Below are 12,354 nucleotides of genomic sequence, written 5' to 3'. Positions count from 1 at the left end.
TGCTCTAGCTGCCTGGAGTCTGACCATTCCCTGCCCCTTACCCCATGGAGGCTAAAAGACTGTCCAGGTAGCATAGCAGTGAAGGTGCATTTGTGAGAGTGTTGCTAGAAATGACATTTAGGGACAAGGACTTGTCTTTCCCATCTGAGAGCTGCAGTCTAAGGGAGCAGGCTGGGAAGACAAAGGACTAGAGGTTAGTGTAACAGGTGTCTTGGGAATGTGGGATTGTGAGCACAGCCCATGAGGTAGCACCAGGGGACAAGGCACTCTGTTCCACATCAGCCTGGCATACTCTGTGAGTGCCTTGAGGTGCATACCAGAAGAGGCTTTGGGCTGCTGCTGAGCTTCTCGGGCCACTGCAATGAAGTTCCACCTCCATATGCTTAGGGCACAGAAATGGATTGTCTCAACCATTCTGGAGGCCAGAAGTCTTAAGATCAAGGTATCAGCAGGGCCAGGGCCCCTCTGAAACCTAACGGGAATCCTCTCTCCCTCTCTCCCTCCCTCCCTCTGGTGACTGGCAGCCACATCATTCCAAATCTCTGCCTCCATTTCCCCTGGCTTGTTCTCCTTGTTTATGCAAAACCTTGGGATCTCTTTTTAGCTAATTACCTTGGCATGGGCTCTAGTTACAAGTAAAGCCACATTCAAGGAGTAAAGACTTAAATATATTTGGAGGGGACCCAATTCTACCCACAGCCTGTGGTCAGAGAAAGTGCCAAAAGTACTGGGACTGTACTGGGCAGCAGCACCCTACCCCATGAGGTCTCCTGCATGGCTGCTGGGTTGTAGCTAGGACCAGCGGGACTTTTGATGGCCTCTCATGGCCTCAGACCAAGTGGTTTGGGAATTGCCAGATACCGTGGAGTCTCAGTTAAATGTACCTAGCATCCCACCACTCAAGACTATGTTTGGAAGCCACTGTCTGGCTCTAGTTCCCGCTACTGCTCCCCAGCTGGGTCAGAGGGTATGGCTGGACTGCTTAGACCCTCCTAAAGCACTTTGGAAAGCCTGAGCCATCAGGCTTTTCCTTCATGTGTCCCAGGGGAACCTAGAGCAGAAGTTCCTCACTCTCCTTAGCCCTTATCTGTTGAAGGGGTTCATAGGGTTGGGGGTAGAGCTTAGTGGTAGAGTATATGCTGTACAAGCACAAGACCCTGGTTCCTGTTCTCTCAACACTGTGTGTGTGTGTCACAAAAAGGATCAGATTGAATCTCTCACCAAGCTTTGGGCAAGTCACTGCCCTCCAAGACCAGTCATGGTCTGTGTAAACTGAGAATTAATGAGAGACCTGTGAACATTGTACACGTTATATGCTGTTCTCATGGTAACGCAGTTGGCTCTCCCAGCAAGCCCAGGAGGTAGGGACTTATCTCCATTCTTTGGACGAGAAAACAGGTAAAGTGTGTTTGATCTCCTAGGCCAAGGTCTTATTAAGAAGTACAGGGCCAGGTGCCAGTGGCTCATGCCTGTACTTCTAGCTACTTAGGAGGCTAAAATCTGAGGATTTCAGTTCAAAGCCAGCCTGGGCAGAAAAGTTCCTGTGAGACTCTTATTTCCAGTTAACCAAAAAACTGGAAGTAACTCTGGCTTAAATGGTAGACTGTTAGTCTTGGGCACAAAGACACTGTCCCTGAGTTAAAGCCCTACCACTGACAAAAAATAAAACAAGTGCAGGGCCCAGACCTGAGCCACAGGGCTTTGGGCTGTACTTTTGGAGGCTGAGGATACTCAGCTTAGATCAGGCAGGGAGCAGCACCCTGGGAGGGAATAGACATAGCCATTCCCTGAGAGCAAGTACCAGGAAGGGAAGCTCACCCACGCAGAACATGCGGTAGAAAGCTCTTTTGGTGAAATTGCAAGAAACCGTGAGCAGCTGCTTCCTCTGGGAAGTGTTGGGGGGAAGGGCAGGACAAGAGACGCTTGTCCCCCCTCCCCCCGCCTTTTATGCTGAAGTATTAAGTCATGAGTGTCATCACATACCACCCCTTAACCTCAAGGATGTCTGTCTTCCTGGGGAGTCACATAATCAGCAATTGCCAAATTTAGACTTTGTCAGTTGTCCTCAAAGTATCTTGCCCAGGGATCCAGGACCACATGTTTCCTGGGGGTCCTGCCCCTGCTATGTGTCCCCTCTCCTCCCCCCTGGATGCACCAAGCAGGTTGTCCAGCAGGGTGGCCCTCGCCTGGGTTTGTCTCTCTGCTGCTGCTTGCTTTGTTCAGCCCATTCCTCACCTTGGACTCATTGTGACCTGGGGATCACATCCAGAGCCTGATTCCATGAGTCTCAGCACATTGCTGGGACAGTTCTGGGTGATGGTGTGATGTCAACAGGTAGGTGGCCATCCTACCACTGGGGGTACTGGCTTGGCCACCTGTCAAGATGTGGCCACAGCCTGTGAGAGAGCAAAACTGCCTGTGATCTTGTTTTGGTGTAGGTCTCATCTTATTCCTCTCTGACCTGGCTCCATGTATTTATTTTTGTTCCCTTTTTTAATATCCTTGGGGGGGGGTGAGCTGATCTTTATTTTCTCCTAATTCTCCTTACTCAACTAAAAGGAACCCTTCCTGATTGTTGTTTGCTATGAGGAAGCAGAGACCTGGATGGAGGGCCACTATGTTGAGAAGCTTTAACGCTGCCTGAGCTTCTGGTGAGCTTCTTTCTGATGGCCAGACTGGGTGCTGATTCTGGACATGGCCTGGAGAACCACAGTAATATGTCACCACATTACTGAGGAAGCCTCAGTAAGCATTTCCTCACAGCTTAGTAATGAGGAAGGAACTTGCATGATGAAGGAAGCTGACCCTGAGCTGGTTTTGGTCCTAGTGTGGGCTTCTCTCCTTTCCTAAAGAAAACTAGGCAGAAATAGAACAGAGACCAGCCATACTGGAGCCCCAGGGATGTTCAATAGAGGCCTGAAATGGTTAGTCTTTGCTGGGTGATTTGGAGAGCAAGGATGCTCAAGAGAGTTGTGGGCCCGGAATGGAGGAGAGGGTTCTGGCTGGGGTAACCTCGAGCTCCCCATGGGTGGGCCAGCTGGGTCCTGCACTCATCACGGCACCTCACGCAGTAGATGCCTTCAGTCAGCATTTATGTGGCTGGCTGGTGCTGCTGCAGCTGCAGCGCTTTCTAGGAAAATGACAAAATGTAACTGATTGGTAAGAAATGGTTTCCTGTTTTTCAATCAACTCCACTACTTCACCACCTTCTTTCAGATGAAATTGACCAGAGGATTTCCTCCCTCTGAAACATCTCCATGTTTGGAGCAGTATGTTTGGAAAGGAGGTCTAGGTCCCAGGGCCTGTCTAGACGGTTGATGGAGTAGGTAGAACAGTAGTGACAGAGGGAACCAGGATCAGAACCCCTGTTCTCCTGAGCTGGAGGATCCTTTGGTCTACCTGTTACAATGAATTTTGTGGAAAATGTCTGACAGCAATCTGGAGGGAATAAAAGTGAGGTTCCTCCCCTCCCCCCCCCCCCCGCCATGGTTATGCTTTTGGCCTTTGGTGGAGGCGAAGACCTGGAACTCTTTCTTCAAGTTGGACTAATAGACACCTGTGTGGGTAGGAGAAGGTTTTATCAGGAAGGCATTTAGTAGTTTAGTAGTTAGCTTAAACCAGCCATTACTGCCTTCCCCTCTAGAGGGTGGCTAGAGCAGGAAGCCACTAACAGTGGCCACAGCAGTGAGAGTGGCCTGTCTTTTAGGCAGTTGGTTGCCTTTTTCTTCAGCTCCTCAGAACAGGGCCAGGACCAGATTCAGGTGGTCACAGGGCCCATTCAGGCCGGTCTCACAAGGACATTTGTGTTCTCTGTCATGTGCCTAAGCATAAGAAGCCCTTTGTGGGGCTGAGATGCTGTCACTGGGGCGAGAGTGTCTGCTGGAATTCTCCCTCGAAGCCAAGGCCCGCTGTGTGGAGCTCAGCTGGGAGGCAAGGGTGGTGGCTGTGAGTTCTGCCACCTGTGCAATTGCGAGCTGTATATATCTGTTCATAGAAACCGCAGCATGCAGGGGAAATACCCTTTGTCTTGAATCTCCACATTGATGTGGTGAGCTGTTTCCGCATGCATGGGCCCATGCATCATTCTTACTGCGTCCGTGATGGCAGAGTGAGCATTTGCATTTGGAGCCAGTCTGGCCTTGCAGGTGTGCTGAACAGCTCAGAGAACAAGGGAGGCTCTGCTGTATACAGCAGGTCTGTTCTGAGCCTTAGCCATTCATCACTGCTTGGTTTGAATCACAGCCCCTGTGGATGTGTGGCCAAAGAGCAGCCTTTTCCCTGCTAGGACAGGAGTCCTTCTTGAGCACTCTTTTTTTTGGGGGGGGTGTTAAAACGGGACCCTCTCCTTTATTCACTACTGATTTCCCTTTGGTCATAAACAGAGGGTGTCAGTTGCTATATCTGCTCTAAAACCAAGGGACTTGTAAGCGAAGCCCCAGATTGTTTATCATCAGAGAGCAGAGGGCAAGAGTCTCCCAGTGAGACAGAACTGTTCCTCTTCCTTGGTCCCCTCCAGCCTAGATGGTGGCATCTTTGCTGTTTGAGCACCAAAAAAAAAAAAAAAAAGCCAAGACTTGAGCATTCTGATTGACACTGGTGAGTTTGGGAACAAAAACAACCAAAATATATATGTATGAATGGTTTTTTGGGGGGGAGGGTTGGAGGATATATTTCCTGACAATCCAGCTCTATTTCTAGAGAAATACTTTTAAAAATGTAATTGGAGTAATGAACTAGAATGAGGTATTTTGCTTGCTTTTTGGTGGTACTAGGGATTGAACTCGGGGCCTGGTTGCTTGCCAGATAGATACTCTACCACACCCTCAGCCCTAGGTTGAGATTTGTGTTTTTGTTTTTATTTTTTTTTAAGAGAAGCATGTGGGGCTGGGAATGGGGCTTAGAAGGTAGAGTGTTTGCCTAGCATGCATGAAGCCCTGGATTTGATTCCTCAGTACCACATAAACAGAAAAACTAGAAGTTGTGCCATGGCTCAAGTGGTAAAGCACAAGCCTTGAGCACAGAGAGGTTTTGGGCCAGAGTCCAGACTCTTGAGCTCAAGCCTCAGGACCAGGAGTATCTGTATGTGTTTTATAATCACAACATTTATTTGTTTGCTTTGTTTGTTTGTTTATTGTCATGGTGCTTGAACTCTGGGCCTGGTGCTTTCCTGAGCTGCTTTGGATCAAGGCTAGAGCTCTATCACTTGAGCCATAGCCTCACTTCCGACTTTTTTGTTGTTGGTGGTGGTGTTCATGGGGCTTGAACTCTGGGTCTAGAAGCTGTCCCTCAGCTCTTCAGTTCAAGGCTAGTGCTTTATCACTTGAGCCACAGCACAACTTCTGGTTTTCTGGTGGTTAATTGGAGATAAGAGTCTCACAGACTTTCCTGCCTGGCTGCCTTTGAACTGTGATCCTCAGATCTTAGCCTCCTAGTAGCCAGGATTACAGGCATGACCCACCAGCACCTGGACTGATTTATTTATTATTTTGACCTTTCCCATGCCAGTGAGAGGAGAGACATGAGGCAGTTGCCTATGCTAGGCAAGTGTTCTACTTGGTTAGCTGTGGCTCTGTCACCTCTGTGATCCAGATTGCATTTAGGCCTCTTCTGTCTTGTTCACCATAGCCAGGGCCCTTTCTTTGTCAGGAGTCCTTTGGCTTTCAGACCTTTAACTTTATCCCAAGGAGGCAGATTCTAGGAAGCAAATTTAGCTTGGATATGCAAAAGCAGCATTTAGATGAGCATATTCTGGTAGTTTTGAAAGAAAAAAGCAAATTAACACACAGTTAGGATATTTGAAAACAACTACACCTGAATTGTGAACTACACCTGAGTTGTGAATTCTCCATCTGTCTATCGATCACCATCTGTGCATCTTGTCATCCACCTATCTATAGTGAGGCAGTGAAGGAAGGGGAGAGTCTGCTCTAGCTGAGGATGGGGCTATCCTGGATGGCCAGCTCAGCAGGCTGAGCTGTGTGTGCTGAAGCAGGAGGTGGTGGTGAGCTGAGCTGCAGGGGAGCCCAAAGGCTTGAAGCAGGGTTTCCATCGGAGGGAAGCCCTGAAGATTTTAGAGAAGCTATGGACACTAACTTGTACTCCCTACACTTGACAGCTAATTGCAGTCATCCAGAGTCCCTTCATCCACAAGCATCCTTTGGTTCTATGAGCCCTGGGATGTAAAGACTCCCTCATTTTGGGTCTGTTACATCCAGCTAGGCATTTATATCATCCTTAAGGGAAAAGCAAAGTAAAACTGTCCCGGAGCTGCCTATAAGTGTTCAAGTTAGCTAATACAGAAAAAAAAAATGTTTATACCTGTGTCCAATGTGACGAAACCAAACTTCAGAATCCCTACAGAAATGGATGGGCTTCATGTTCCCCAATCCTTATAGCACACTAAGTGCAACTCTCAAATGTTGGTGTGTCTCAAACTGAGTCCTCGGCCTCTGGTGCTCTGCACCCAGCTACAGGATATTTTTTTTGGTGCAGCTCTTTCAGATCTCTGCCCTGGGACTCTGAGTTGGTCCCTCACTTTGGAGCTTCTCTGCTCACTGCAGAGAAGACTGAAGTTCCGGTCCTCTTGAGGCCTAGCTGCCTGCTGGGGTTTGCATACCCAAGGGGTTTTCTCTTGGTTGGCCTATTTGCCTCATGTAGTTGTGAAGCCATGTTTGACTGGCACTAGAGTTTAACCTTGGAGCATCTCTAGCTCATTCCTGTCTGCCTGTACCACTGGGCTGTAGCTGGGCCCCACGGGCTTGAGATGAGAATGGGATGGTCTGACCAGAGAACTGATAAGGATGAGAGGGACCACCTGTCTTTGCATGTAGTGACTTTGTCTTCTTCCTGCAGCCACCTCCCCACGGGTGTCCTCTGAGCTGGAGCAGGCCCGGCCACAGACGAGTGGAGAAGAGGAGCTGCAGCTGCAGCTGGCGCTTGCCATGAGCAGAGAAGTGGCTGAGCAGGTCAGTGTCCCTAAGGGGAGGATGTGCATTGTTGTGGGTTGGGCAGGGCTTGGGTCCTAGGGAGGACAGTGACATGCAGATGTGCCTGCAGAGTTCACTTCCAGTGGCCTCAAGTGTATTCTCTTCTCCATCTCCCCCAGTCTGAGCCCAGAAGGAAGCCCAAGCTAGGTTACATTAAGGAAAGGTTTCTAGGAATGTCACTGCTAAGGGAAGAGTCTGTCAACAGGTGATTTCCAGAATGCTTCTGCAGCAAGCCATTTATCTATCTAATCTTTCTGTGTAATGATTAACTATGATACATTCCTTGAAATTTACTATAAATGTTAACTACAAAGGACTCGGGCCATCTGGGACTTGAATTCGGGACCTAGTGACTGTCCTTGAGATTTTGTGCTCAAGGCTAGAGCCCTACCATGTTGAGCCACAGTCCACTTCCAGCTATTGGCGATGAGAGTCTCCACAGGCTTTCCTGCCCTGGCTGGCTTTGAGTGATCCTCAGATCTCAGCCTTCTGAGTAGCTAGGATTACAGGCATGAGCTACCGGTACCAGGCCTGTTTTTCTTGAATAAGCATGCATTGCTTTCAAATGAGGGTGGAGGGGTCTTAGAGATTGTCATGTCTTGGGTTGTAGTCATCAAATGGGTGCATAGAGCGGATGCTGGGCAGCTTTCTATAATTTCGAAGTTAAACATTCAGAGAGAAAGGCAGGGAGGTTTGTCTGGCATTGTTGGTATGTCTGGAACTGAAATTTCCTCAAGCTCAGTGACAGTGGATAGCATCTGCTATGGCCTCTGTCTACACAGTAGAGGGCATGCAGCTCTGAAGCCTGTCCATGGAGGTACATGGCTCTGTGGTCACGCCCGGGAGGCAGGTGCTGGCGCGAGGGTTCACTGAGAAGCACCCGGCAGGCAGATGTCTGGAGCTCTTTTTAGTAGTTTAAGAAGTAGACACAAGGAATGATTGTAATTAATCATTACATAAAAGTGAGGGCAGCCCTGTCTTTTGAGTGCCTTAAATAAATATGAGTCATTTCTGGTAGGAATCATAGAACCAACTATCCAGTTAGTTATTTTCTGGGAGCATCCACAGTGGAAAGCAGAATGAGCTGAGATTTCCAGTCTCATTGCTTCCTGAGTTGTCAGATTTATGTTTTATAAGGAGACACACTGCTTCTATAAATAGAAAGGATTATAAAGCCATGTTTATTTTGTCAGGGGAGGGGGGGTGCGGGTGCGGGGGAGGGGAACTGTTTTCGATGAAGCATTCTCTTTCCCCAGTTCAGTGGTGCCTGAGGGGGTCTCCCTGCACGACCCCAGGGGTTGGAGTTACAGGCAGCACCACAAGGGAGGGTCTGTCTCAAAACACCCTGGGGATTGGAAAGTCACTGTTTCCGAGGATTTGAAGTCCTCCTTTGAAATATGGCATGCTAGTGTGCATTTCCTGTTGCTGGCCAGCACGGCTTTGTGTCCTGCTGTGATGTTGTTACCATTACCCTCAGCCTCCAGCTCGCATTGTCCCTCCACAGGAAGAGCGCCTCAGGCGGGGTGATGACCTCAGATTGCAGATGGCCCTGGAAGAAAGCCGGAGAGACACAGTTAAAGTTCCCAAAAAGAAAGAGGTATGAGTTTGTTAGAAGGGAAGTGTTGAAGGCTGCCCTGTGGTTGTTGCCACCAGAGCTTCCCTAACCCCATATAAGATCTCCCAGTAGGCTCAGCCCTCAGCCATCAGCTGCACACCTGCGGTGGTCAGGAGTGGAGCACATCTAAACCAACAGCCAACACTGGCGCGTCCCTGTGTCTTATCCCTTCATCTGTAAAGTGAGGGTTATGGGCTGATGGCAGCCATTAATTAAGCTAAAAGGCAGTGCTGAGGGATCATTTCCTGTGTCAGCGCAAGCCTCTGGGGTGCTGGTCTCCATCGTCCACACCGTCCTACTCTGCCAAGCATCCCACTTTGACATGGAGAAGACAGAATACAGCTTTGGCCCTGACAAACTAGCGGCACCCTGTCAGGAGATGGGGACCCCTGCTTCCCAGCAGAGTCCATGGCTCTGGTGGCCTCCCCATTTAGATGTCCCAGGTCCACAGGGCAGAGGCCCTTTACACTCGTAGTCGCTGGCAGCTGGAGAGACAAGGGGATGCAGGAGGCTGGTGTTCTGGAGCAAGCGCATCTCATAGGTCAGGTAAAGACCAACATTATCCTAAAAGAGTCTGGCAGCTCTAAGGACTCTAGAGGCTGTGGGGTCTACGAGCAGTGGGACCATTGGTAGAACTATGAGGATGAGACTGGGGACAGGATAGCTCAACCCCAAATCTCTTTACGACCCTTCCCCAGAGACCTTTCAGAAGTTAGTTACTGCATGGTATTTGCTGTGCCTCTAAACAAACTGAAACTATCCCTTCTCTTTGTCTTAACAGCTTGGCTCCCACCCACAGCAGACCACCCTGCTGGATTTAATGGATGCCCTTCCTAGCTCGGGCCCTTCTGCCCAGAAAGCCGAGCCCTGGGGCCCAGGGGCATCTGCTAAACAGACCAACCCTTGGGGTGGGTCAGCAGCTCCCACAAGCACTTCGGACCCTTGGCCATCATTTGGTAAAGACTCCCTTGGGGCCCAGTGCTTGCACGTTGGGTGGGTGTTGGGGACAGGGCAGGGCTTCATGCTCTCTCAGCTCGGTGTTTGTTGGGGAGGCCTAGTTTCATCCGGTCCTCACCAGTGACACCCAGCGGACACTCATCCACCTCCTTGGGGACTGAGGCACAACATTCTCTTTCTATTTTGAATGGTTTTCTGCTTTGGTAGAAGGCACGTCCACTTCCTGTCTCCTCCCTATGCATCAGAAATGGTGTGTCCCTACTATGGGGCACATTTCAGCTCTTTCAGGCTTGTACCCAGGATAGAGTATCTAAGTCAATTTGCTATAATAAGCTGGAAATGATGTACTTACACACTGCTAATGAGAAGGGCATACATTTGCTGTAATTCTTGTTATTTAAAGCAAAGCAAGACTAAGTTAATTAGGTAAGAGTAAATGAATATTTCTTGGTTTTTACTTCATACCAAATGTAAGAGAAATTCTGGTTGGAGATTTGAATCATAAACATGACAGACTCAGTGTGCTCTGGGTGATGTTTCTGGCAAATGAGTTTCTTAGTTGCTGGGTGAGGGGCAAGGCTTTGTCAGGGCTTCTTGGCCTGGTATCTTGGTGGCCCTTCTTGGTATCTGATTCCTGCTGGCTGTGGCTGACCTCAGGGCTTTCTGTCTAGGACAGAAAGTACCACGCCCTGAGGGAGGTTATGCTGGTTGTGTTTGTGCTGAGTACACATGAAGACAGTATGAAGCAGGTCAGCCGGAGACAGGCAGTGGCTGTGACTTCAGTTTCAAGTGTGAAACATGATTCCTCTGTCAAGCTGTAGCCATGTGATCTGGGGGACGTAGCTCGAGTGGCAGAGCACCTGCCTAGCAAATGCAAGGCCCTGAGTTCAAGCCCCAGTAGCACATCTCCCTCAGTGGCCACAGCCATGCATGACATTTTCTCTGGAAAATCTGCTCTCAGGCCCTGGCAGAGCCAGGTACCCGGGCCACATGTGGCAAGACAGCTGTGAGTTTGAGGGCAGCAGTGTGGTCTGGGTGGTGGGAGGGAGCCTTAGCTTCCACACATTACCTCTACCATGTATAAGGGGAATCTTTGACTTGTCAGACAAAAATAGCAAGTTCTTCCCAGCCCTACCATTGGCTGGTGGACTGGGCTGGACCCTTGAGGCGCAGCTGGGGAGCCTCCCTGGGGGGTGGGGCTGCACCACATGTGGCAATGCTGCCATTTCCCCAGTAGCCCTTCCACAAAGTAGCCCTGCAGCCCTGGTTCCTGCCTTCAGTGGGGAGAGGTGCTGGGATCCTCCATGCTCTCAGGCAGTCCCTCCGCAGGGCTGACCACCGCAGGAGTGAGCAGCTGCCAGCAGGGTATGGTACGGTACGGGGTTTACTGCTCAGCCTCTGGTGAAACCCAGCAATGCAGTTTCAGGGCCACTCCCCAGACAAGTTCATAAATTAAAATGATTAGAGCCTCTTCCCATGCACTGTGAGCTGTGCCACCACTCCCTCCCCACCCCCCTCCCGGAAGGAAGAAGCATTTCTTTGAAAGCCACCATTTGTCGTGGCCCTGCCATTACCACTGGGGGCTGCTGGGCCAAGTGGCCTTGGGAGGAAGTGCTCAAGGCTGAGAGGAGGGAGACGGGAGCCTGCCAGGTCAGCAGGGCACTTCCTGCGCTGTCCCCCACACAAAGCAGCCACCTGGTCTGAGGAGGCTGCACAGCCCCACGATTCAGAAGGCCTTGGCCGCCTTGCCCCTCCTGGCCCATCCTCCACCCTCGGCTAGGACGGAGTGGGTTTTCTGCCCAGCAGTAGCAGGTGTGCTCCTGGCTTCTTGATGACCCCTTCCTGGCTGTGCACTGCCTGCTGTGCCCATCCATATTCATGGGTCTGCTCTGGGCTAGTGGACACATGCTCCCTGTGAATGGCCCCACAGAGCTGGAGGCCGGAAGCTGCTTGTCTTTCCAACCTTTATCCCATCCTCCTTTCCTCTCGCTCACTTGGTTTTCAACAAGCATTTATTTATCGGGTGTATGTCATGGCTGAGGGCACAGTGGAGCCTTGTAGCATCTCCACTGCTGAGGGAGCCAGTGTGCCAGCAGGAATCCCTGGGCGCAGCTGGGCCCTGGCCTGAGCCCTCAGCTTTCCCACCGTGGGAATAGGGGCCATGTTGGAAGAAAGCCAAAGAAAGCTGTGCCAGCCACAGGACTGCCTACCTGTGTTCATGGAGCCGTGCTCATCTGGAACAATCTAAATTTGGCCCAGTAGCTTGCAGAGTAGAAACCTGACAGAGCTTGCCCAGGCTAGGTGGTCTGTTCTTGGTGGTGTGGGTGATTTGGGGCGGCCAGGGTGTGCACTGAAAGACATATTTCATCACATATCCAAAGTGCTGTGGCCAGCCTTGACCCACAGGCTCTGCCTGCTGCTGACCCAAGGACAGAGCGCTGCCCTCCCTGTGGTTGATGCTGCTGTTGTATTCACCATGCTTCCAGAAAGGTCCAAACACTTATTTTTGCAGCATAGCAGTTTGAACTCAGCACTTTACACTACTAGGGAAGTGCTGTACCACATCCCAGCTTTGAAACACCAACTCCCCTCCCCCCAGCCCCCGGGTTCTGGGGCTTAAACTCTGAGCCCTGGGTGTTGTCCCTGAGCTTCTTTGGGTCAAGGCTAGAGCTCTATCACTTGAGCCACAGCATCACTTCCACCATTTTTTTTGGGGGGGTCGTTTGGGGGGCTTGAACTCTGGGCCTGGCGCTGTCCCTTAGCTCTTCAGCTCAAGGTGAGTGCTCTACCACTTGA

The 12,354-nt window shown here is 50.4% G+C and overlaps 1 protein-coding gene across 2 annotated transcripts in view; it reads left to right on the top strand.

Moving 5' to 3' along the window:
- Epn2 (epsin 2) overlaps window positions 1-12,354 on the top strand; it is an 81,688-nt gene that overhangs the window by 59,550 nt on the left and 9,784 nt on the right. Inside the window, exons 4-6 of one of the 2 annotated variants that reach the window (XM_013016360.1) lie at window positions 6,853-6,965; window positions 8,491-8,583; window positions 9,383-9,557. In XM_013016360.1, coding sequence (XP_012871814.1) covers window positions 6,853-6,965; window positions 8,491-8,583; window positions 9,383-9,557 — 381 coding nt within the window. Of the gene's footprint in view, window positions 1-6,852; window positions 6,966-8,463; window positions 8,584-9,382; window positions 9,558-12,354 lie in introns of both variants that reach the window. The other variant, XM_013016359.1, reaches the window with a different exon arrangement.

Source organism: Dipodomys ordii, unplaced genomic scaffold, assembly GCF_000151885.1.
Source record: "Dipodomys ordii isolate 6190 unplaced genomic scaffold, Dord_2.0 Scaffold31, whole genome shotgun sequence".
Lineage (NCBI taxonomy): Eukaryota > Metazoa > Chordata > Mammalia > Rodentia > Heteromyidae > Dipodomys > Dipodomys ordii.
This window is presented reverse-complemented; position numbering and strand designations above follow the sequence as displayed.